Source organism: Macrobrachium nipponense, chromosome 23 (genome assembly GCF_015104395.2).
Source record: "Macrobrachium nipponense isolate FS-2020 chromosome 23, ASM1510439v2, whole genome shotgun sequence".
Lineage (NCBI taxonomy): Eukaryota > Metazoa > Arthropoda > Malacostraca > Decapoda > Palaemonidae > Macrobrachium > Macrobrachium nipponense.
The window spans coordinates 10,144,518-10,168,194 of NC_061090.1; the positions used below are offsets into that span (position 1 = coordinate 10,144,518).

The following is a 23,677-nucleotide window of genomic DNA, read 5'->3' on the forward strand; positions in this document are numbered from 1 at the left end:
TGGCTCCTTTTTTTGTCATTGGCTGAAGTTTAGTATGCAACCATCAGAAATGAAAAAAATTATCATTATCATATATAAATAATGCGATATATGATAGCGCAAAAACGAAATTTCATATATAATTGTATTCAAATCGCGCTGTGCGCAAAACGGTTAAAGGTAACGAGTTACTTCTTTTTTTGTTGTAATGTACACTAAATTGCAATCATTTTGGTATATAACACATTGTAAAACGATAAAAGCAACACAGAGAAAATATTATCACAAAATAATGCATGAATTTGTAACGCACGGACGTAAACAGATATTTTTTTCAAAAATTCACCATAAATCTAAATATTGTCCTAGAGAGTTCCAATTTCTTTCAAAATGAAGACAAATGATTGAATATTACTATACTGTAAGAATATTAGCTTACAAATGCAGTTTTCGACCATATCTGACTAGGTAAAGTTGACTGAATGTCGAATTTTTTATATATATTTTTTTTTATATGCAATTATTTCGGAAATAAGAAAAGCTACAACCTTCAAATATTTTTCGTTTTATTCTACATGAAATTGCGCACATTTTCATATATAAAACTCTATGAAATGCCTAATATGAAACGGAGCAAATATTCCGAGAATGGAACTTACACATTTCGGAGATTTGTGGCTGAGAATCCGCGTGCTGAGAGAAGGAAAGATTTTTTTTAAAATTCACCATAAATCTAAATATTGTGCTAGAGACTTCGAATTTGTTTCAAGATGAAGATAAATGACTGAATATTACTAGACTGTAAGAGTTTTAGCTTACAATTGCGTTTTTCGACCATTTCGGTAGAGTCAAAGTTGACTGAACGTGGTTTTTTTTCTATTTATCGTGATTTATATGCAAATATTTCAAAAATGAGAAAAGCTACAACCTTCAATTATTTTTTATTGAATTCTACATTAAATTGCGCACATTTTCATATATAAAACTTTATGTAACGCTAATTTAAATGGTGCAACATTACCACAATCGCACGTATGATTTTTTTGGAAGAGTTACTGCGCGGACGTAAAGAAAATGTTATTTTTTTCATAAATTCACCATAAATCGAAATAGTGTGCTAGAGACTTCCAATTTGTTGCAAACTGAAGGTAAATGCTTGAATATTACTAGAATATAAGCGGTTTAGCTTACAATTGCGTTTTTCGACCATTTCGGTAGAGTCAAAGTTGACCGAAGGTTGAAAATTTGTCACTTATCATTTTTAATATGAAAATATTTCAAAATTGATAAAAGCTACAACCATGGGTTGTTTTTAGTTGTATTGTGCATGAAATTGCGCACATTTCCATATATAAAACTTTATGTAACGGCTAATTTAAAATGGTGCAAACATTACCACAATCGCATGTATGATTTTTTCGGAAGAGTTACCGCGCGGACGTAAGGAAAAAGTTTTTTCATAAATTCACCATAAATCGAAATATTGTGCTAGAGACTTCCAATTTGTTGCAAAATTAAGTTAAATGATTGAATATTACTAAAATATTAGAGTTTAGCTTACAATTGCGTTTTTTGACCATTTCGATAGAGTCAAAGTTGACCGAAGGTTGAAATTTTGGCACTTATCGTTATTTATATGAAAATATCTCAAAACTGATAAAAGCTACAATCATGAGTATTTTTTTGTTGTATTTTTCATAAAAATGCGCACATTTTCATATATAATACTTCATGTAACGGCTAATTTAAAATGGTACAAAAATTATGTCAAAGTGACGAAATAATTTCCTAGATGTGTCACAGATACTTTTTAGTGCGGCAAGAAAGAAATTCGCGCTTGCGCGCCTGCGTAACGATTGTAAACAAAACAACACCTTGATCCGTGAACTCCCAGCATCCCCCAAGGCGCGTGATTCAAGAGTTTTCGGCTGGTAGGCCTAAAAGTATTTTTCCGCGAATTTTTAAAAAACTTTTGTATGTCGACGTAAAATACGTCCAGTCGGCACCCGAGAGACAAAAAATGTCGACGTAAAATACGTCCAGTCGGCGTTTAAGGGTTAGATGCTTTATACGTTTATTGATTTGGTCAAATATGGTTATCATTAAACTATATATTGTAAATAAAAAAACTAAAAAAGTTTAAGACAGTTAACTCGTAAGACCCAGTAGGCCGTCGAATACAAGTATAAACTAGATACGTAATCAGTTAGTTCGAAGTACAAGCATTTGTTCGACAAACGATACAAAATACGTATTCTCGAAAATTTGTCCAAAAAACAATGTTCAACGTATGAAACGTTCAACAAACAAGGTACCACTGTATCATACGTGAGTTCTTCGCAATAGTGTGGACATTTCCAAATCCTCCAGAAACACTACAAAACAATGCAAAAGTTTTTGTTTAATTTATTATGTAAATTTATAAGATTTAAAGCTTTTATTTGTAAAATCTTTATTAAAAATGTACATATTTTTAATTGTACAACTTCACCAGTAATTATATAGCTAAGAGTTTCACTCCAAAATTCGTGGGTCATGCTAATTTTCTATTTGTTTTGGTAGGTAACAATGCCCTGCCCACTTTCAGGGTAAGAGAAAGGAACAACACGGCAAAGAGCTCAGTTTGTTTCTGCCAGCCGATGGCTATGGTTGTCGGTTGCAGTTATTCCTGAAATTTGTCAGACTTTCTTTTGTAATAGGAATTGGTGAAGTACACTGTTCTGGTATTAGCCGTCTCAGCAAATCATTTAGACAGCGTTAGGTTCTTTGATAAGAACTGGGTTTTTGTTTTTTTATTTGTTTTTTATTTTCCTTGGTGACCGTCAGGTCTTGGTGTTTATGATAATGTCGGACACAAGTTTGGCTACCTATAGGTTTGCGCTAGAGGTTGCAAAACTAGGCTAAGCAAGGAATCGTATGATAATCACACTTTGTGTACTAAGTGTAGAGGACAAGTATGTTCATTTGATAATACAAAATGTAAGGAATGTGTTGATTGGGATGAAAGGAAGTGGAAGAGTTTGGAATCTCATTTAAAGAAATAAGAGAGAGACAGTAAGAGAAAAGCTTTGATTAGGACTAGTTCAAAATCAGCTAGTCAGGATTCTTCTGAATTGAATTAAGATTTGAATCCACTTCACTGGCTCCTGCTGTTGCTGCTTCTGCTGTTGAGACAGTAGATTCCATTCAATCAAAGCTCAACAGTATTCTGCTTTTACTGAATAAGCCGCTTTCTTCAGTTCAATCTCCTATGACTCCGTTAGTACCCACGACGTTCTAGCAAGCGCCCACAACAGTTCATCTAGCGCCAGTAGAGGCCAAAGCTCCCTTGGTATCATCTCCTCGGACGCCCCGAGATGCTCCAGCGCCACAATCTCCAATAGAGGTTATTTCGACATGGACACAAGTTGATGCGGCCACACCTCAGACTCCTGCAGATGTGGATCTTTCTCCTATTTCCTCTGAAGACAAAGCTACAGAGGATCAAGAGGCTCCCTCTTCAGCATATATGGTTTTAATGAAGTTCTTGCTCGCCACATATTCATCTTTTTTCCAGCTGAATTCTCCAGCGTCTCCTGAAACAACTTTGATTATGGATAGTATGCCTTCCTCTAAACCCTGGAAGATGCCAAAGACGGTTTTGTCTTCCTCAGCTAAGAAGGCTTTAAAAGAGATAGACGCTTGGCTTGCTGGAAAGAGGGAACAAGGCAAGACCTCTTTTGGTTTTCTGCCTTCTCGAATCTCCAGGTGGAGATACTTGTCATATTTTATGAAAGAGGCTCCTTCCTTGGGTGTTTGCACCTCTCCACTGGGAGATTTTTCTGGTCTGATAGACACAGCCAGACACTCGGCTTTTTCTTCTGTGAAGATTTTGTTTTCTGCCTGAGAGTTGTTGCCTTTTCTGAAAGGTATTTTCAAGGTATTTGAAGTTTTCAACTTTCTTGAATGGTCAGTTAGCACTCTGGCCCGCAAGGTTAGGTCTTGCCCTTTGCTTTCAGAGAACCTCCTGGCAGATTACATAGATGCAAGTTCTCTCGTGTATCAATAAGGGGATTAGGGACAGTTCCCATGACTTGGCCTCTCTCTTCACATTGAACGCTGAAGAAGAGGGAACTCTGGTGTTCCTACACGTCGAAGGATGTTACTTCCTCACAGAAATCAGCTCTGTTATTTCCTCCTTAGATAAGAGACACTTGTTTCCCAAAGCCACAGTGTTAGAAATTGCTTCAGATCTGGAGAAAAAATGTATGCTGGATCTCGCCCAGTCTTCCAAAAGACCGAGAGATCCTCCAGCAACAGTTTCGAGGCAACCTCTTCCCTCGAGATGCCAGCTCTTTCGGGCCAGACAGAGATCCTATGCAAGATCAAGAAGAAATACGAGGTTCATTTCTAAGCCTGTTAAGAAAACTTCTTCGAGGGGTTCCTCTAGCAAGTGAGGATGCTAGACTTCTAATGTTTTGGGAAGTATGGCAGAGAAAAGGAGCAGAACCTTGGATTGTCAAGATTCTGAAGGAAGGCTATGCTATCCCCTTCCTCAGGAAGCCTCCCTTAGTCAGCACGCCAATCATCTTAACGGCTTATTCAAGATCAGAGGTTTTTGGCTCTAGAGGATGAAGTAACTTCTCTTGTAAGAAAGGGAGCAGTAGAACTCATTCAAGATCATTACTCTCCGGGGTTCTACAATTGTCTTTTTGTAGTCCCCAAGTCATCAGAGGGCTGGAGGCCCATCCTGGATGTCAGCACCCTGAATGTCTTCGTCGTAAAGACGAAGTTCAAGATAGAAACAAACCAATCAGTCCTGTCGTCCATTCGCCAAGGAGATTGGATGACGTCCATAGATCTTCAGGACGCATACTTCCATGTTCCCATACACCCTAAGTCAAGGAAGTATCTCAGGTTTGTGTGTGACAGGAAGATTTTTCAATTTCGCGCCTTTTGCTTCGGACTGACGACGGTGCCTCAAGTGTTTACCAGGGTAATGGCTCCCATTGCGAATTGGCTCCACCTTCAAGGGATACAAATTTCCTTGTATTTAGATGACTGGCTCTTAGGGGCCCAGTCAGAGAGTCAGCGTGCAGAGGACCTCAAAAAGACACTTTTTTTTTAGTACAGGAGTTAGGGATACTCAGGAAATTCAATATTTGGGAATAACCATAGTGACTCAGAGTTTTCTGGTTTTTCTGACCCGGAAAAGAGTAGATTCTTGCATGAGAAAGATACAAGAAGTTCTGACTTAAACGAGTGCTCGGCCAACAATTGGATGAGTCTGCTGGGGTTCTTTCATTGATGGAGCAGTTTGTGTTGCTCGGCAGGCTACATCTCAGACCCCTGCAATTCTATCTGAAAGTGAGCTGGAACAGGAAGGAGCTTCCACTCGCTTATTTTCCTATAACACAGGAAATAAAAGAGGACCTCCTTTGGTGGAATTCAGAGAAGAGACTGTCGGAAGGCAAGTCTCTCTTTCAACTTAACCCCGACCTGAACTTCTTTTCAGACACATCTTACCTAGGATGGGGAGAGCTTTTAGAACAAAGTGAAATCTCAGGAGAATGATCCCTAGAAAACAGATCTCTGCATATCAATGTGAAGGAGCTAAAGGCAATACACCTGGGCCTTCAGTCCTTCACATCAGAAGTAGAGAACAAGACGATAGTGGTCTACGCAGACAACACGACTGCTCTCTCCTTTGTCAAGAAACGAGGGACTCTGTCTTTCTCTCTTTACGAAGCGGCAAGAGATCTCATTTGGCCAGAACAAAGCAATACGCGTTCAGTCACCAGGTTCGTCCAGGGGAAGCTAAACATTTTAGCAGATGAGCTAAGTCGTCAGAAACAGGTCCTACTGACAGAATAGACGTTGGATCCTCTGGTCTGCGTAGACCTTTGGAAAATGGGGAAAACCGATGATATACTTGTTCGCCACGTGTTGGAATTGTCGTCTCCCTCTATTTTGTTTGCCAGTTCTAGACCCACAGGCATGGGCAGGGGATGCTTTTCCTCCGGACTGGGCAGACTAGGAACTGTATGCTTTCCCTCTGTTCAGCCTGATAAGGCAAGTGCTGAACAAGTTCCTTGTACACAGCAACGTGTCTGATCTTAGTGGCCCCCTTCTGGCCATCGAAGGAAGGGTTCCGCAATCTCATATATCTATTGGTGGACTTCTTGAGACTGCTTCCTCAAAAGAAGCAGCAACTCAGACAACCACACTTCCACAGATTCCACCAAAACCTGTCTTCTCTGGCCCTGACAGGATTAAAACTGTCCAGAAACTCCTTAGAAAGAAAGGGTTTTCTAAGGGAGCCACAGAGGCTATCTCCATGTGTAGAAGATCTTCTAGCACCTTGTATCAGAATAAGTGGAGAATCTTCAGAGTGGTGTAAGAATTCCAACATCTCTTCTTCTAAGACCACTGTGGTGGAAATAGTCAATTACTTGCTTCTTTTAAGGTCAGTAAGAAACCTGTCTTCCTCTACCATCAAGGGCTATAGGGCCATGTTAGCATCAGTGTTCTGTCACAGAGGCTTGGACTTGGCCTCCAACCCAGACATTTCTGATTTCATTAGATCATTTGATACTTCATATCGTAAAGATTCTCTTATACAGTAGTACCTCAAGATACGAAATTAATCCGTTCCGAGGCGCCTTTTGTATCATGAGGTTTTCGTATCTTGGACCACATTTTACATGTAAAATGGCTAATCCGTTCCAAGCCCTCCAAAAACACCCCAGTAAATTTAAACAATGAAATACTACAACAATTTGGACCATTCAATACGTAACTTAATAATAAAAATGCGAAACCTATAAATAAAGTGTATATTAGTGTACAAGAAATATTATTACTGTAACGTAAAATGTGGAAGCTTACCTTTTGAGTGAGGCTATCCGAAAGTGGCGGCAGAGGAGGAGGAGGACAAATGGCAGATACGTACACTTAACTTTACGAAACACATAAAAAAATGTCAGAAAAACAAACTAAACTTTACAAAACACATTAACAAAACTGTAACACTTAACTTTACAAAAAACTTAAAATAAAATTTATTTTGTAGTTTTTTTTATTTTTACATTTCTTTTTACTTTTTTATACTTTACGTAATTTCAATTTCTTCACCACCGAATGGATGCCAGTCCGTTTACAGAATTTTTCGAACCACCCATGAGAAGCCTTGAACTCTGGGGTTGCCGTTGATGTCCCCTCTCCGCCGTCGTCTTCGGCTTGGGTAATCAAATCGCCGAAAATAGTGCTGGCCTTCTGGCAGATTGCCATCTCGGTTATCGTATTGCCATCGATTTCTTTGTCCTCGATCCAAACAAGAAGCAGCCTTTCCATTTCATTATGCACATGGCTCCTCTTGTTGGACAAAATAGTCACGCCCTTGGAAGGTGTAGCTGCTTTGATGGCTTCCTTCTGCTTAAGAATGGTGCCTATCGTTGACGGATTTTGGCCGTATTCCTTAGCGAACACACTCAACCGCAAGCCAGCTTCATACTTTTTTATTATCTCCATCTTTGTCTCCATAGAAAGCATTCTCTTCTTTCTGTGAACTTCAGCAACTTTCTTGGGACCTATGACTATATGTACTGTACGTAATTAAGTTACATATGTAGTACGTATACTAATTAGGTTCTCACAACACGATAAAGTAGCACAACGAAATCACTAATGAATTTACGATACTAAACGAAATCGTTGGACCGAACGAATGCCGCATGCGTACGATAAAGCTTCGGGTGCGAAGCGGCCGAGCGAAGGCACGCCACGTAAGATGCATGATGGGAGGGATCCTGTCCAATAGGAGAGAAGGATCTCATGGCTTGGCTAGCATCAGGAACCAATGGAAGAGCAGGAGGATGGTGGCGAGTCTACTAGAACTAAGATCGCGGCGCAAGTTTCAAAATTGTTATCGGGCGAATCTCGGACTTTCAGAAACCTTTCGTATCTTGAAAACTTTTCGTATGTAGAGCAGTAAAATTTTTCGTGTCGGCTTTTGTATCTCGGGTTTTTCGTAAGTTGAGCCTTTCGTATCTCGAGGTACCACTGTAGTGCCTTGGAATCTGGATATTGTGTTGAAGTGGTTGTCTGGGTCTTGTTTTGAACCTATGCATGAACTTAGTCTGAGGGACTTAACTAGAAAAAAACTCTTCCTTGTGTCCTTAGCGACTGCTAAAAGGATTAGCAAAATCCATGCATTTGATAAGAAAATAGGCTTTTCGAAAGGGAATGCTATTTGTTCATATTCCTTGGGTTTTGTAGCCAAGAACGAGTCTCCCTCTAATCCCTGGCCTCGCTCTTTTTCAATCCCTAGTTTGACAGAAGTCATGGGTAATGAGGATGAGGAAAGAACTCTGTGCCCTGTGGGGTCCTTAAAGTACTACCTTCACAGAGCTAAAAACATATGTGGAGATTTTGACGTCTTTGGTGTTCTGTAAAAAAACCCTCCAGACCTTTATCTAAGAATGCTCTAAGGGTGAGGCCACACCAGAAGCGGGAAGCGTGGAGGTTGGAGGGAAGAGGTTCCCGCAGCAGTTTGAATCATTGGGTATCTTATGTGGGTGGCCACACAAGACTAGCGGGACATCTCGACCCTCTGCAGTTGCCGCCAAGCGATGTAACATGTTTTAAAATACCGCGGCATTTCCCGGCGTCTTCACCCGAAACAACCCCATTTTCTATATGATTATGGAGGGACTATGTTACTTGAATGGTTATGTACTTCCCTTTATTGATTATATTGATAACTATGTTGTGAAGTTAGTTCCCTTATTAAGGAACTTTCATTTGTAACCTAGAAATTGTTTAAAGCATATTATCATTGTTAAGTAACTGATATTAGCATAGAAACTTTTAAGTTTTAAGCGACTACATTTATCATCTATTCAGTAAAATATCAAGTTAATTATTCCATATCTGTAATGCATGCTTAAATTAGCAGTTATTTCAGCACCTCTCATTTGTGTACTTTCAGAATGCGTTCAATGTTGTTCTCAATAAAGTCAAACAAATAGACAGAGTTCTTATATGGTCTAAATACTCTCCCAGGGGATGAGTTCATCACTGAATTTAAAGTGAATGTAAGAAAAGGACCACACTACATAAATAGACCCTCCGACTTGACATGGTCACTAACATGCAGATGAACTGGCAATCGGTTGCCGAAGTGTCACCTGTTCAGCGGTAGTGGCTACATAAGAATAATTTAATTGGGGAGGTGTTTCGGAAGAGAACTTTGTGGGATCCCTGTGATCCATTCCATAAAATTACTTTTTTTTTTAAGAAATGGAAGAAGAGTAGAACGAGTGGCCCTCAGATGTAGCCATCGGTGTCATGCATTCGACCCCCAAAAACTTAAAGGTGCCAACTATTATGCACTCAGCCATTCACAAATAATCCTTGTCCAGCTGCATAGACTTGATAACTATACGAATCCTCAGTGCAGCAGTATCACTGATTTATGAAATATTCGTGGTACTTTGTACTTTCTTTATTAATGTTAACAATGAATGTAGAAGCAAAACTGATTTTTTCTTGTTACTTTCTTTTATGTAAAGTTTATCATTGAACTACTTTTGTTTTAAATACTGGTAAATCGTTTTATTTCAACACAATTCAGATAATTATCAATTACGTCTTATATAATTTGCAATTAATTCTCGCTCCTTTGTTTTTCTAAGTATCTTTAAGGAAGTAACCCTATTTGCTGTTAGTTTTGCAATAATAAAAAGTTAAAATCCACATTTTCTTTTCACTTCCCCTAAAGTAATAACTATAAAGGAAGTAAAAAAAAAAATGGATTTTAACCTTTTATTATCACAAAATTCACTGCCAAGCAAAGAACCAAAAGACCGTTGGGTCATACATAGTCTATTGTCAAGTTTGACACTTACGATTTCTATTAAAGGCAATTTCCTATCCAAACGTTACTTTGCACAGAAGTATATATTTGACTGCTGAGAGTGACGCATGGGAGGGAGGGAGGGAGGGAGGGTGGCATTTCTGGTGTGGCTATGTGTCGTTTTGACGCTGCTCTCCCGCCCGAGACGTGCCTGCACCTCAACGCTTCCTACGACCGATGTGGCCTTACCCTTAGAGACGTCATCCAAGAAGCACATTCTCAGTTAAGGAAGACGTCCTCCCAGTCTGCAAGGCTAAAGCTCATTAGATTAGGGCAGTAGCCACTTCTCTGGCTTTTAAGAGAAATTTATCTCTTAGTTCTATTATCAATTCTATATTTTGGAAATGAAAATCCATGTTTGCATTGTATTATCTCCAAGACATTAGAACGGTGTACGAAGACTGCAGTACCTGGGTCCGTTTCTTGCGGTAGGTGTGGTGTTGGGAAAGGAAGTGTAGGAAGCAACCTTTCCTAAAATATGTTTCTCCTTGACACAAGGTGTGAGGTTTTATGGGAAACCTGAAGGTATGAAGTACCTGGAGTAGCCTTCAGTCCTTTGTTAAGGTGTTGGTGGATGTTTTATTATTTTGGTTGTAGGTAAAAATTTTTTCTGGTGGCACTACATGGCTTTTACCTCCACGCCGTTACATGATAAGATGAGTGGCAGCCAGATGCAGTATTTTCCTGTTACAACTCTCTTATCAGGTAAGGAATCGACAAACATTTAAATTAATGTTGGCAAAGTTTTTTTCTGTTCCCAGTCTATGTATTTTTATGAATCTGAGGTAGAATTATCCATGATTCCTACCTTCCTGCAATGTGGGAATCAACTATATAATTACTGGGGAAATTGTATAATTAAAAATGATACTCATGATAAAATAAAGTTTTAATTGTACTTACTAGTAATTATATAATTGGAGCCCACCCTCTGTCCCCTACCATGGGTTTGTGTTGTTGAGCATAAACAAACTGGGCTCTTTGCAGTGTTGTTCCTCTCTCTTACCACTAAAGTGGGCAGGGTATTGTTACCTAACTAAAACAAATATAGAAAATTAGTGCGGCCCACGAATTTTGGGATTTTAACTGCCAGCAAGTGAAACTCTTAGCTATATAATTACTGGTTAAGTATAATAAAAACTTTATTTTATCATGAAAATGTCATTTTTATTTTGGTACATGCATAAATATGATACAAAGGTAATTACAGCACCTACAGTTAGTGAATGTACTTTTACTAGATGCGATACCCACTCACAAAGTTACTGAAGTTTTCAAAGATGATACCCCTTCAGAAACTTTGTTTAATTTCTGCAATTTGTATGTTTTCATGCTTTTAGTGTAAAATCGATATAGAAACTTTTTGATGCTATTTCACCCTCTGTAAACATTACGTATGTACATACATGTTTTCTTTATTCTTTATATTATGACTGGTTTATGAAGTTTACCTAGTGATGCAAAGAAAAAGTCTTTTACTCTGATGGAAAAAGAAAATGGCATCCCATGATTTAGGAGAAATGTTAGTTACATACGAAAATGTATATGTACGTATGTAGTAGTTACTGTAACTATTTTTATGCCAACCATTTATTTCTTTTTTAAGGGTATTGTATTAAATTAACTTTTAAGTCAAATTACAGTAACTTTAATTTCATTTAAATGTTAACTTAATACTTAGAGAGCATGATTGGGGTCATATTTAGTGTTCAAACTAGAATTAAGCATTTTTAGAGACAGTGCCAAACTTATGCAAAACTTCCCCTTGTGCTAGAGGGTCTGGAACCTAACCTCTCAGAAGTTCGGGGTATTACTGTGTGCATGTTATAGTTTCCTTTTTGCATTGAATTTATCTTTATTTATTAGTGTCATGTATGAAGAAGGTTTTTTTATACTACTACTATTGAGAGTAGGCAATGTGGCTATGATAAAATAACACCAAAATAGTGAAAAGATGGCTTCCATACCTTATTTTCTTGGCTTGTCAGACAACAGTATCAATAGTTGCTTGTGATGAGGCATGGAGTTTAACTCGTGTCAAGGATAACACTCCAGGGGTGAAGAATACCATCAAAAAAAAAAAAAAAAAAAAAAAAGGCAAGATCTATATGTATATTTTATATAACTTTTCTATATTAAAAAGTTAAAACAATGTTAACTGTTGAACCTTATTGTACATATATTAGTAACATTATGATTAAGTTAAGCATATCTTAGTTTTACCAGACCACTGAGCTGATTAACAGCTCTCCTAGGGCTGGCCTGAAGGATTTTTACATAGCTAGAACCAATCGGTTACTTAGCAATGGGAACTACAGCTTATTGTGGGATCCTAAATACATCAAGAAATTAATTTCTATCACCAGAAATAAATTCCTCTGATTTCACATTGGCAGAGCAAGGAATCGAACCCAGACCCTGAGATCGGTAGTCAAGCACATAACAAACTCGTCCAACAAGGAACTAGTAACATTATGGGGTTACCTATAGGGGTTTACAGGGTGTCTCCATTATTTATTGAATGACTTACTTGTCCTAGGTCATTTTTCGACGTGTCCCATGTCTTCAAACACATTTATAGCATAATTGTGAGGTATTACTGTACAACAGATGCTGGCTTCCCAGATGAACTGATCAAGATACACAAAATGATTTTCCAGAATGATTTCCAATCATAATCCAGGAACTTTGTCAGTGTTGCTGAATATGTAAACCCAGACAACTATCTACTCAGACTGTACAGTAGTGTTTTGGATTATTTTGTGATGTACATATTATATTTTAATTATTTCTACACTAAGTAGAAAGGATCCTGCTACCAAAAAACACTAGTATACATAAGTACTAGGAAAAATGAGTATGCTGTCTTTTTCCTTGTTATCTTCCATGTAACCTTTGAAAGCAATAGCTAAGGATAAAGATAAACATTCTGGGCATTTTTGGAACTTTTTACACGTGCTTACCCCATTTCCATAAGAAAACTAGGCACTAATTGAAAAGACTTGTCTACTAACAATAATAAAGACCCAAGCCTTTTACAAGTGTAAATTCCTGGCCAGAGTCAGGTGACTAAGGTAATTGCACCTGTTACTAGAAAGCTAAGGTGAGGAGACTCAAATTTTTTATACTGTTCTGTACTATATTAGGAATTATACATACGTATACCACTGAGCGAGCCAGGGCTCTTGAGTTGGGATTACTAAGTAATGGTGCTTTCAGTAATTTTGATTAGATTTTAATAGTTATGGGATATTCTTTATCTAGTAGAAGTCATGATCAGGCCCACTTTATTCAGATGTTGAAAGGATAGTTTACATATGCTGTAATATCTTATTCAGTGGCCATTTTTTACTGAAGATGTGTCATTTTTTTTTCATAAAAAATCATATTTACATCCCCAGTCTGTAGAGGCTCCACATTTTATGTCTAGTAACTGTATTTCATTTGTTATTTATAATGGTTCACAAAATACCATAGAATCCATGAGAAGTTTGCTTTAGAAGCTATTAAAATTATTTTGCAAAACACAACATGGTCTGCAATGTAAGATATGGTCACATATTTGTTATTATAAGATATTTAATGTGAATTACAAGTGCTGGCTTATATTGCTGTTCATGAAACTGAAGTTGCAGATATTGCTTTCAAAATGGTTCTCTTTTTCCTTATAACTTATTCACAGATTCACAGACAATTGCTGTGAACTAATGAAAAATAAAAAATCGTATCCTATACCAGAACAAAATGAGAGGAATAAATGAGCCTTTGACAATTAAACTGACTTGATACGAAAAGATTACATTATATCCTTGGCAGTCATGATTCACATATCTCTTAATAGTTTCAACTTTTACTACATAATGACTTGATGCAGTGGTTACTTTGTTCCCTGATGTCCTTGCCACATAATGGTGTTCCTATTTGCCCATTTTGCTAATTGTAAGATTATGGATGAAATATGTTTTTATAAGACATATTCTAATTGAGCAGGTTTATAATTCCATTGCTACTTGACTAAACATCATCTTTGAAAATGGATTTTGTCATTGTGCACTTTTGTGTTAATTATTCAAGGTTGATAACTTGTTGGATGGCATGTTAATATAGAATATTTAATTATTTGCCCCTACCCTAATTCATTTAAAGATCTAAGATTAAAAGTTACTATTCTAAGCTTAACATGCCATTTCTAAATATTTCCTTTTCCTTTTCAGGTGATTCACTAAGCACAGTAGAGGTTTATGACCCAATTGTTGGACGTTGGCAAATGGCAGAGAGTATGTCGATGCTTCGGTCAAGGGTAGGCGTAGTGGTTATGAAGAAGAAATTATATGCCATTGGTGGATACAATGGCTTAGACAGATTAGCAACAGTTGAAGTTTTTGACCCTAATAGCAAATGTTGGAGTAAAGTGTGTCCCATGAACTGCAAAAGAAGGTATGCAATCAGAATGATCAACAACACCTGCCTCCTCTAAATTTTTTATTGCATTTTTTGTGATGAATGACTTGAATAGAGGAATGTTAAATTTCTTTTGATGAATGCAAGTTTTAAAAACTTAAATTCTTTGTAACAGCTCTTAAAGGTTATGAAAGTTTGTTTTTACTGAGCTTTCCAATCTGCTTTATTTCAGTGCTGTGGGTGCTGCTGTTCTAAATGACCATCTTTATGTTTGTGGTGGTTATGATGGTGTAGCTTCTTTAAATACTGTTGAATGTTATAACAGTGACACAAATAAATGGGTCATGGTCACTTCAATGACCAAGCACCGTAGTGCAGCTGGAGTAGTCGCATTTGATGGACATGTATATGCAATAGGAGGACATGATGGACTTTCCATATTTGATTCTGTAAGTAATACACATTGTAAACCAGGATTATGTAATGTACCTGAGAGGTAACAACAACCGTCAAACCCTTTAATATTCAAGTGTAGATGCTGAGCAGTGGTAGGACCTCTGCTTGAAGGAGCAAGGATTGCATGTACTTTTCGTGGTAATGGTACAGATTAGTACAGCACAGAATAAGACATTATGATTATTGGAGCTGCACAAAAAAAGTTTTTTTTTATAAAAACTCTGCATTGCTGGTATTTCATTTATGGTAATATTTGCGTTGTATGTATGGAAAACTTTCTTTGATATTGATAACTTTGTAGTTTTTTCATCATGAGCAAAGAGTTAGATTACATTTGTAGCAGAAGTTACTCTGTCATTAAGCTCATCATTAGAATTTACCTTCTCGCAGCTAGTGTCTAAAAATGTGAACTTGCACATTTACAGGTTGAACGTTATGATCCCACAACTGGTCAGTGGACTCTTGTTACACCTATGTTGAGTAAACGATGTAGGCTTGGTGCTGCTACCTTGAATGGAAAATTATATGTTTGTGGAGGATATGATGGCTCAACCTTTTTGAGGACAGTAGAGGTCTATGATCCAATTACTAGCAGGTAAAGTGGAATTGTATTTTGGAAGATTTAATGCTATGAATTAAATGTCCATTTTTTTTTTATTAAGAGTTATTTTATGTTTGGCTTTAGTTTTATGCTATGCTCTCTGCTATGGCAGGCTCATATACATGATGTGTTGTTGGCCAACAAATTTTGTTTGTTCATATACGAAACAAACCTTCGGTCTTAACATTAGCATAAATACTCAGCGCCAGCTGGAAACCGGTAAAGTTTAAAATAATTGTGTACGCAAGGGACTATTGGCATCTGTACTTGGTCACGAGACATGTGGGGCCACCTACATACCCCTCATTAACTCGTGACCCCGCTAGTTATTTTCTTACCGCCTTCAAGTGATGACATGCTTTGCTACGTCCTTTTAAAGCCGTTTTAGTTTGCCCCGTTGTTTTCAATTTGTTGTTTGGAATTCCCGGGCTTATCAGGAAAACCAACTGAAGAAGGACAGTTGGTTTGATGTATAATGTGTTGCCACCCAGGATCCCACGTGATGGATGTCCCTTTTATCCTGAAATGCACTGAATGGTGGTCGGATGAGTCGCCATCTGTAAAGAAGCAAATAGTGCAACATGGCAGATTTTAATGTCAGGTTGCTATGCCTAGGAGATTAACATCAACAGCCTTGCACGTCTGGTAGGGTGCTGGCTTCGCATTCGAGATACTCAGTGACGTCACAAGCATGGCGACCGCCATGACGTCACTTCACAGCTGCGGCCTACACGAAGACATGCTTCCATTTTCATTTCGAGGTACAAGAGTACTTTACAATTATGCTTTGAATTGGAGGTTTTTAATGCACATTGTTTTTGAGAGAAATTACAAGCGCTAGGAGATATAAGTCAAATAATGGAAAAGACACAAGTCTTTCCTCTGTATCCTTCCGCTTAGGTGTCATCAAGCTTAGGTGATTGGCTTTGATGCCAGTGTGTTCTCCTGCCAATCCTGGAAAAATAGGGACTTCATAGCTGATCCTAGAGCCAAGAGGAGAAGTTTCTTCTCCTCCATCCTCGAGCCAGGATTGTTACATCCCTATTATATGAAAGCACAAGAAATACTACAGGCATTCCCCGGGTTACGACGGTCTCGGCTTACGACATTCCGAGGTTACGACGCTTTTCAATTATATTCATCAGAAATTATTTCCAGTTACAGTACTGCATCTTGGATGTCGGTAAATTTACAATAATATTTTACAACAAATATGCTAAGAATTTTTGACTGATTTTAATTCTTGCCTGTATTGATATTGTACGAGCAGTGATTTTAATTTTGCAAAATAAAATAAATGTATTTATTAGGAAAAACATATAACTTTGTAAAATTTACGATTGTCATGTAAAGGAGGCCCCACAGAGGTTTGTAAGTATTTTGACATTTCAACTTCTCATAGAAAGTAGGGAAAGTTTTTTAGAACTTTTTGTTTATACCTTGTGCATTTGCTTATCTTCCTCTTTCCACTGATGTGTTTTCTTAAACTGACTGACCTCAAAGTTTCCCTAGCCTGGGGTGCTGCTCTTAAGGGTTAAAAAAAAAAATACATAAGCATCACCCCAGGCCGGGGAGACTTTGAAGTTGGCCAATTTAAGGAGGAAACAAACGGAAAGAGGAAGGTATGAAAATGCTCATGGTGTAAGAAAGAAATTCTAAAAAGTTTTCCCTACCTTCCATGAGAATTTGAAAAAGACTAGTTATAACCCCTTGTGGGGCCTCTTTTACAAAACAGTCATAAATTTTACCAAGTTATACATGTTTTTTCTAATAATTATATTTTATTTTTTATAATTATAATTACAGCTCGCACAATATCAAAACTGATAAGAACTAAAATCAGTAACAAATTTTGAGCATATTTGTTGTAAAGTATTTATGTAAGTAAATTTACTGAGATTGAATACACAGTAACGTAACGTCTTTGGATTATAGATGTTTTGTTCTTAAGTGAACAAACCCTCGGTCTTAACAGTAGGATAATTTCTAGCGCCTAGCTGGATCCAGTAAAAAAGCAGATGAAAACAAGGAATTTTGTGGTATCTGGCAACGCATGCGTAGATCGGGTGAAGAGTGGTCAAACACCGATCATCTACTCCAGTCTTTTCTTTACCACCTGGACGAGAGTTGGGTTTTTTCCTCTCTTGGCCTTTTCCCCGGTTCTTGCCCGTTTCGTTCATCTAGTGTGTTTTTACCTGGTATTATGGCTTCTTCTGCTCCTTCTTGACGTCAGCATTGGTGCCCCGGAATTCCTGGATTCCCGTGTTCTCGTTTTTTGGCTTCGTCAGCGACTGACCCTCACACCACATGCAGTAGGTGTCGTTCCAATTTTTGTATGATTTCGAATCCTTGTACGGAATGCCGGGCATGGCCTTTGGAGCAGTGGAGGAAGTTTTATGGTAAAAGGGAACATCGGGGAGTCTCCACTCTTCCTTCTTGGGAGGGCTTTGCTCCTATTCCCAATGTTTCATCTTCCGCAGTAGTCAACCCCCATAGCGTTGTCCTTGCATCTCCTTCCTTTTCTTCCATTGATTCGTCGATGGAAGTATCGAGAGGTTGCCAGGGTATTTTTTGTAATGTAGCCCTCTCTTCCTTGGGAGCTTTTTCGGTTCCCAAGAAGGGTAAGGTTTTTTCCTCATTCTCTTCTCTTCGAGAGTCGGAGGCGTCCAAAATGGCGGCGATTTGGAAGACGCTTGGGCTATGGGGTACACTGTCCTTGGAGGGGTTGCTAGTGCATTTTGTGGAGGCTCGCACTCCCCCCTTCCCTGGCCCAGCCAGGCCATCCCCCCTCCTCCCAGCCTCATCTCCACGGGTGGGAGCAGGCAGCCATCTTGTATTCCTCTGCCGGCGTCTGCCGCCGCCTTGTCTTGTTGTGATGCTGCGGCGTCAGCCCCGTTGTTGTCGTCACAGGGCCCATCTTTGTGTATTCCTCCGCCAGTGGCGTCTCTTTCCCTCTCGCTCAGAGGGGAAGTCGTGACGTCACTCTCATCGATGACATATCTCCCAGTCGCCTCCTCCGATCTGCCTCTCTAAGCCGCGACGTCATCTCTGCCGCCCAGTTCGAAACATCTCCCTTCCTTGTCTTCGGAGCCTTCTCTGGCACATCAGTCCGAGATCATATGCCAGGCAGTTCTTAAGAGGCTGGACTCTGTTTTAGATGTGAAGTTGGCTGCCTTATCGGTTGGGGGGACTGGTAGGAAACACATTGCTTAATCCCCGCCTTCTGAGAAGAGTGCGCATAAGAAGCTAGTGCTGTCTTCCCACCGAGGGAGGAACAGCACGGACGTGTTCCCGAGAGTGCTGTGGTTTCGGGCAGTGTTAGTGATGTGTGTTCTGCAGGGGTTGCTTCGCCGCCGAATCTTGTACGTGCTACCACCCCACCCCCCCTTCCGTCCTTGCACATCGCGAGCGTGTTGCAACCTCCCCCGCCCATGCACGTGATGGTAGTGCTCCTATTCGTCGCTGTAAAGATCTGAAGGCGCCTGTCAAGAGGTCGAAGGTAGTGAGCACAGAGGTGGTGCAGCCGGAGTGTTTGCTTGCTTCCAAGTCTTCCACTATTAGGGATTCTCCGTCAATCTCGAGTGCTCGAGTTTCCCCCCATCTCACGTACGTATGGCCGCCACGCCCGTGTCTGTTCATGGACATATGGAGTCACCTGTTGTGGTAAGTGATGTGCCTGATGTTACTGTGGGTTCGTCTCGGAGGCTGACGCTTGTACCCAGCCCTGATAGGGGTAGTGGGGGTTTCAGACTGTTTGCCTACTAACCCTTCTGTGAATTTTGGTGAAGAGAACACGTTAGAAGAGCCAACACATCCTCCTCCTCATCGGTCCCCGGTGCCAGAGCAGGAAGAGGGGGACACGCAGGAGTTTCTGTCTTCCTTTTTGGAGGTTGTTGATCTCATTCGTGGGTTCAACAATTTGGAAAGTAGGACTCAGGCTCGGTCGTCTTACACTCCTTCTTGCTTGGAAGCCTTGGTGGGAGCTTCTCAGGACCCTAAATCATCTCTCCAGCTGCCGTTGTCAGGGCACGGCAGCTGTCAGGGCACGTTCAGTCGGTCTTGCAGAAGGTTAATGCCTCTGTTTCTGACCGGGACGGTTCACTTCGCTCCAGAGGCTCTACCAAACTACTACCCCCACCTCTCACAAGACATAGGAAGTACTATGCTACGAGCTCTGCATTTTTGTTGTCACGCCACCTTAACCCAGACGTCATTCGCCTGAAGGCGGGTTTGACTTTGGAACAGAACAGGTGAGGTCAGTGGCTTCGTCCTTATCTCCGCAAGACGCCTTAGCTTTGGAATCTACGGCGGCCTCCATGTTGCAGACGGTTTCTTGGCTGGACCTCTGGTTTGTGGTGATTGCCAAGATAGCTTCTGACAGGTCCCCTGATGGGTTGGTGAGTGCCGCCTCGCTTGCCAGTCTTTTGCAGTCCGGGGGCCAAGGCGTTTTCTTATTTGGCTCACCTCAGTGCCAATTTATGGGCTAATCTTCTTCTGGTTAGGAGGGACACGGCTTTATCTAGGATGGAGAGGTCACTCGACACCAAGTCTTTGCTGGCCTTGAGGAACGGTGATCTGTTGGAGTCGCAATTTTTGTTTCTACGGACAGAACTCGAAAATGCGATAGATCGACGTCAGGCTGACACCAAGGACCGACTGGTGCACCAAGCCGTGTCTAAATCAGAGTCCCGCCCTCGGAGACGTCTGGCCCCCCCTCTGCCCCCGGTCCAGCAGCAATTGAGGAGATCGTCGCCTGGTAGGCCATCGAGGACCTCGAGTTTGGCAGGGCCTTCATGTTCGACACAGCCCAAGTCTCAGGATCAACGCCCCTTTCGCTCTCGTTCCTTTAAACCAAGAAGAGGCCCCAGGGGCAGAGGTCAAGGGGGCCGTCGGTAGGTTGGGCGTCTCTCCCTCTCCTGTGCCACGGGTGGGGGGTTGCCTGGCTGGCCATTGGGCCAAGTGGCAGGGTTACGAGGCAGAGAAGTGGGTGGTAGATGTCCTTCGGGTGGGATACCTACTGCCATTCGACTTCTCTCCTCCTCTGTTGGACAAGCCGCAGCTCAGGAAGACGTATCCCCCAGATTCTCTGAAGTTCTTGGCTCTTCAGGAGGAAGTGCAGAAAATGCCGGACAAGGATGCGATAGCGGAAGTTGTGTGTCCGTCCCCGGGGTTTTACAGTCATATCTTGGTGCCCAAGACGTCGAGAGGATGGAGGCTTGTGATTGACTTATCCACCTTGAATCGCTTCATCAGGAAGACACGGTTCAAGATGGAGACCCTACCCTCGGTGTTGGCAGCCGTGAGGGAAGGCGACTTCATGCTGTTGATAGACTTGAAGGACGCATACTTCCAAATCCCTGTTCATCCCATGTCCAGCAAGTTCCTTCGCTTCTCTCTGGCGGACGAGATCTTCGAGTTCAAAGTCTTGTGCTTCGGGTTGACCACAGCCCCTCAAGTGTTCACAAGGGTCTTCTCTCTAGTGTCAAGTTAGGCCCATGCTCAGGGGATCAGTTTGCTGAGGTACCTCGACGATTGGTTGGTCTTGGCAGTTTCCAGGGAGAAGCTGCTTCAAGACAGGGATCGTCTTCTTCGGTTCTGCCTGGACCTGGGCATATTAGTCAACCAGGAAAAGTCGAACCTCGTACCCACTCAAAGGATTCTCCACCTGGGCATGGTCATCTATACGACAGTGGCAAGAGCTTTTCCGTCGGATCAGAGATTGGAGAAGTTGCGGGCTGTGGCGCGCAACTTACTTTCAAAGTCGCATCAGTGGCAGGTTCTTCTAGGAGTGCTATCTTCCCAGGAGAAGCTGGTCCCTCATGGGCGTCTTCATCTTCGGTTTCTGCAATGGAGACTGGGGGAATTCTGGTCTCCAGCGGGGGACTCTCCCCTGTTTATGGTCCCACTGTCTTTGAAAGTGAGAGAAGACCTTCGTTGGTGGTTGGACGACCAGAATCTATTGAAGGGCGTCCCTCTGCGTTCTCTCCCTCTGAACTTCCTTCTGTTCTCAGATGCCTCCCTCGCAGGTTGGGGCGGGCACTTAGGCGGCCTCATTGCTTCAGGCGTTTGGGGTTTAGAGGACAAGCAGCAGCATATCAATGTCTTGGAGTTGAAGGCGGCTCTCCTGGGTCTGAAAGAATTTCGGGGGATGGTAGAGGGTCACTCTGTCGATGGTAGAGGGTCACTCTGTCGTTCTCATGTCGGACAACACCACGGTGGTAGCCTACGTGAACAAACAGGGAGGCCTAGTTTCTCAGCAACTTCATGCCTTGACCCTCGAGCTTCACCAGTGGGCAATCAGCAATTCGGTAGAGCTTTCAGCCAGTTATATCCCAGGGAAGCGGAATGTGGTCGCAGACAAACTCGGTCGCCGGAATCAGATCTTGGGCACAGAGTGGTCCCTTCATCAAGTGGTGGCGGACAGGCTTTTCCAGATTTTGGGGAGACTCATGCTGGACCTTTTCGTGACACATTGCAACAGGAAGTTGGAGGTGTTCTGTTTAGTGGTCCCAGATCCCTTAGCATTGGCAGAAGATGCATTCCAACATCCCTAGGACAACCTGGAGGTGTATGCCTTCCCTCCGTTTTGTTTGATCCATCAGGTTCTGAACAGGCCGTTGGGTTCACAGGGTCTCAGAATGACTCTGGTAGCCCCTCTGTGGCCTCAGGCGGAATGGTTTCCAGATCTGCTATCGTTGTTGTTGGAGATTCCTAGGGAGATTCCCCCTTGGCGGCATCTCCTGTGTCAGCCCCATGCAGAAAGGTTCCACCAGTCAGTAGAATCCCTGTCTCTTCATGGTTGGAGGCTATCAACTATCTCCTCTGAGAGAGAGGATTTTCTCAGATATCAGCTGGGCTCATGCCCAGCAGTCTTAGGAAGTCAACCTCTGTAGTAGTTTACCAAGGCAAATGGGCGATCTACTGTGATTGGTGTCGTAAACGGGGTTTTTCTCCACTCGCGACCTCTATTCAGCGAATAGCAGACTTTTTAACCTTCCTCAGAGATGAGAAACATTTGTCCGTGTCTGCTATTAGAGGCTACAGGGCGGCTCTGAGTTTGGTGTTATGCCTGAAGGGTATCGACATCTCCTCTTCCTTGGAACTTTCCCTGCTAGTTAACGGGTTTGAGCAGTCGCTTTTCCTAGAGTGCTCAAGCCCCCAACGTGGGATGTTTCCTTGGTGCTTAAGAGCTTAATTAAGAGTCCATATGAGCCCTTGCAAAGCTCATCTGGTAGGAACCTGACGCTCAAGACAGTTTTCCTTTTGGCTTTGGCATCTTCCAAAAGGGTAGGAGAGCTCCACGGTCTGAGTTATGAGGCGAAGCACACCAGGGCTTGGAAGTCAGTGTCCTTCGAATTTGTTCCGGAATTCGTGGCCAAGACCCAAAATCCCTCAGTGCATGATGACAGGTTCGCTTCATTTTCCATTCCATCACTGACTGACTTTGTGGGTGGTGTTGTTAAGAGCTTTTGTTGTGCCCTGTCCGGGCCCTGCGTTACTATCTTAAAAGGACTCGGCACCATAGACCAGGCTGCCGCAGACTTTTTGTCAGTACAGGCCATACAAAGAAAGAGGTGTCTAAGAATACTATCTCTTTTTGGATACGGGAAGCCATCAGACAGGCATACTTGACTCTTGATGATTCCATCACCACATCTGCGCAGGCTAGAGCACATGACGTTAGGGGTATTGGTCCCTCTCTGGCTTTCAAAAAGAACTTGGCTGTACATAGAGTGCTGAGCGCTGGTACTTGGTTAAGCCAGTCCACGTTCACCTCCTTCTATCTTAAGGATGTTGCCCACAGATCTATGGACACATTTTCCCTGGGTCCTGTGGTGGCTGCCCAACAGGTTGTGTAACTCATAGTTGCCCTTAATAGGGCACCTTTGTATCTTACCTAAGATGATTGTGTGGATGAGAGAATGAGTGAGTTGGCTGGCCTCCTTCTTTCTCTTGTACCTTTCCTTCTTCCTTCGGGCGGTCTAAGGAATTGACACGTCATTTGCTGGACTGGTCTGATGCAGGTGAGTGAGGTAGTCATACTGGTAGTGTGGTCGTGCAGTATACAATATCTTACCCACTATTTGGTAGCATGGGCTCCACTCCTGAGCAAGGAGGAGTCGGGAGTACTACAAACCCTAGTGCCCTGGTTTGTTTTTGGACAGTCAAAGTTTCCCTTTGGTTCCCTATACAATGGTTATCCCATATATCATTGTACGTCACTCAGGTTCTGAGTGGTTAGATTTTAGTGTATCTAGCTTCTCAACGGGCTTCAGTCCCTCTCTTATTTCTTTTGAGAGTTGAACTGGCGGGTAGGCCCCCAGCCGGTCTAGGATGTCTTATAC

At 41.5% G+C, this 23,677-nt stretch overlaps 1 protein-coding gene across 1 annotated transcript in view; it reads left to right on the top strand.

Annotated features, from left to right (window-relative positions):
• LOC135195982 (kelch-like protein 18) overlaps window positions 1–23,677 on the top strand; it is an 88,081-nt gene that overhangs the window by 61,226 nt on the left and 3,178 nt on the right. Inside the window, exons 4-6 of the mRNA XM_064222486.1 lie at window positions 14,089–14,311; window positions 14,508–14,724; window positions 15,157–15,326. Coding sequence (XP_064078556.1) covers window positions 14,089–14,311; window positions 14,508–14,724; window positions 15,157–15,326 — 610 coding nt within the window. The remainder of the gene's footprint in view (window positions 1–14,088; window positions 14,312–14,507; window positions 14,725–15,156; window positions 15,327–23,677) is intronic.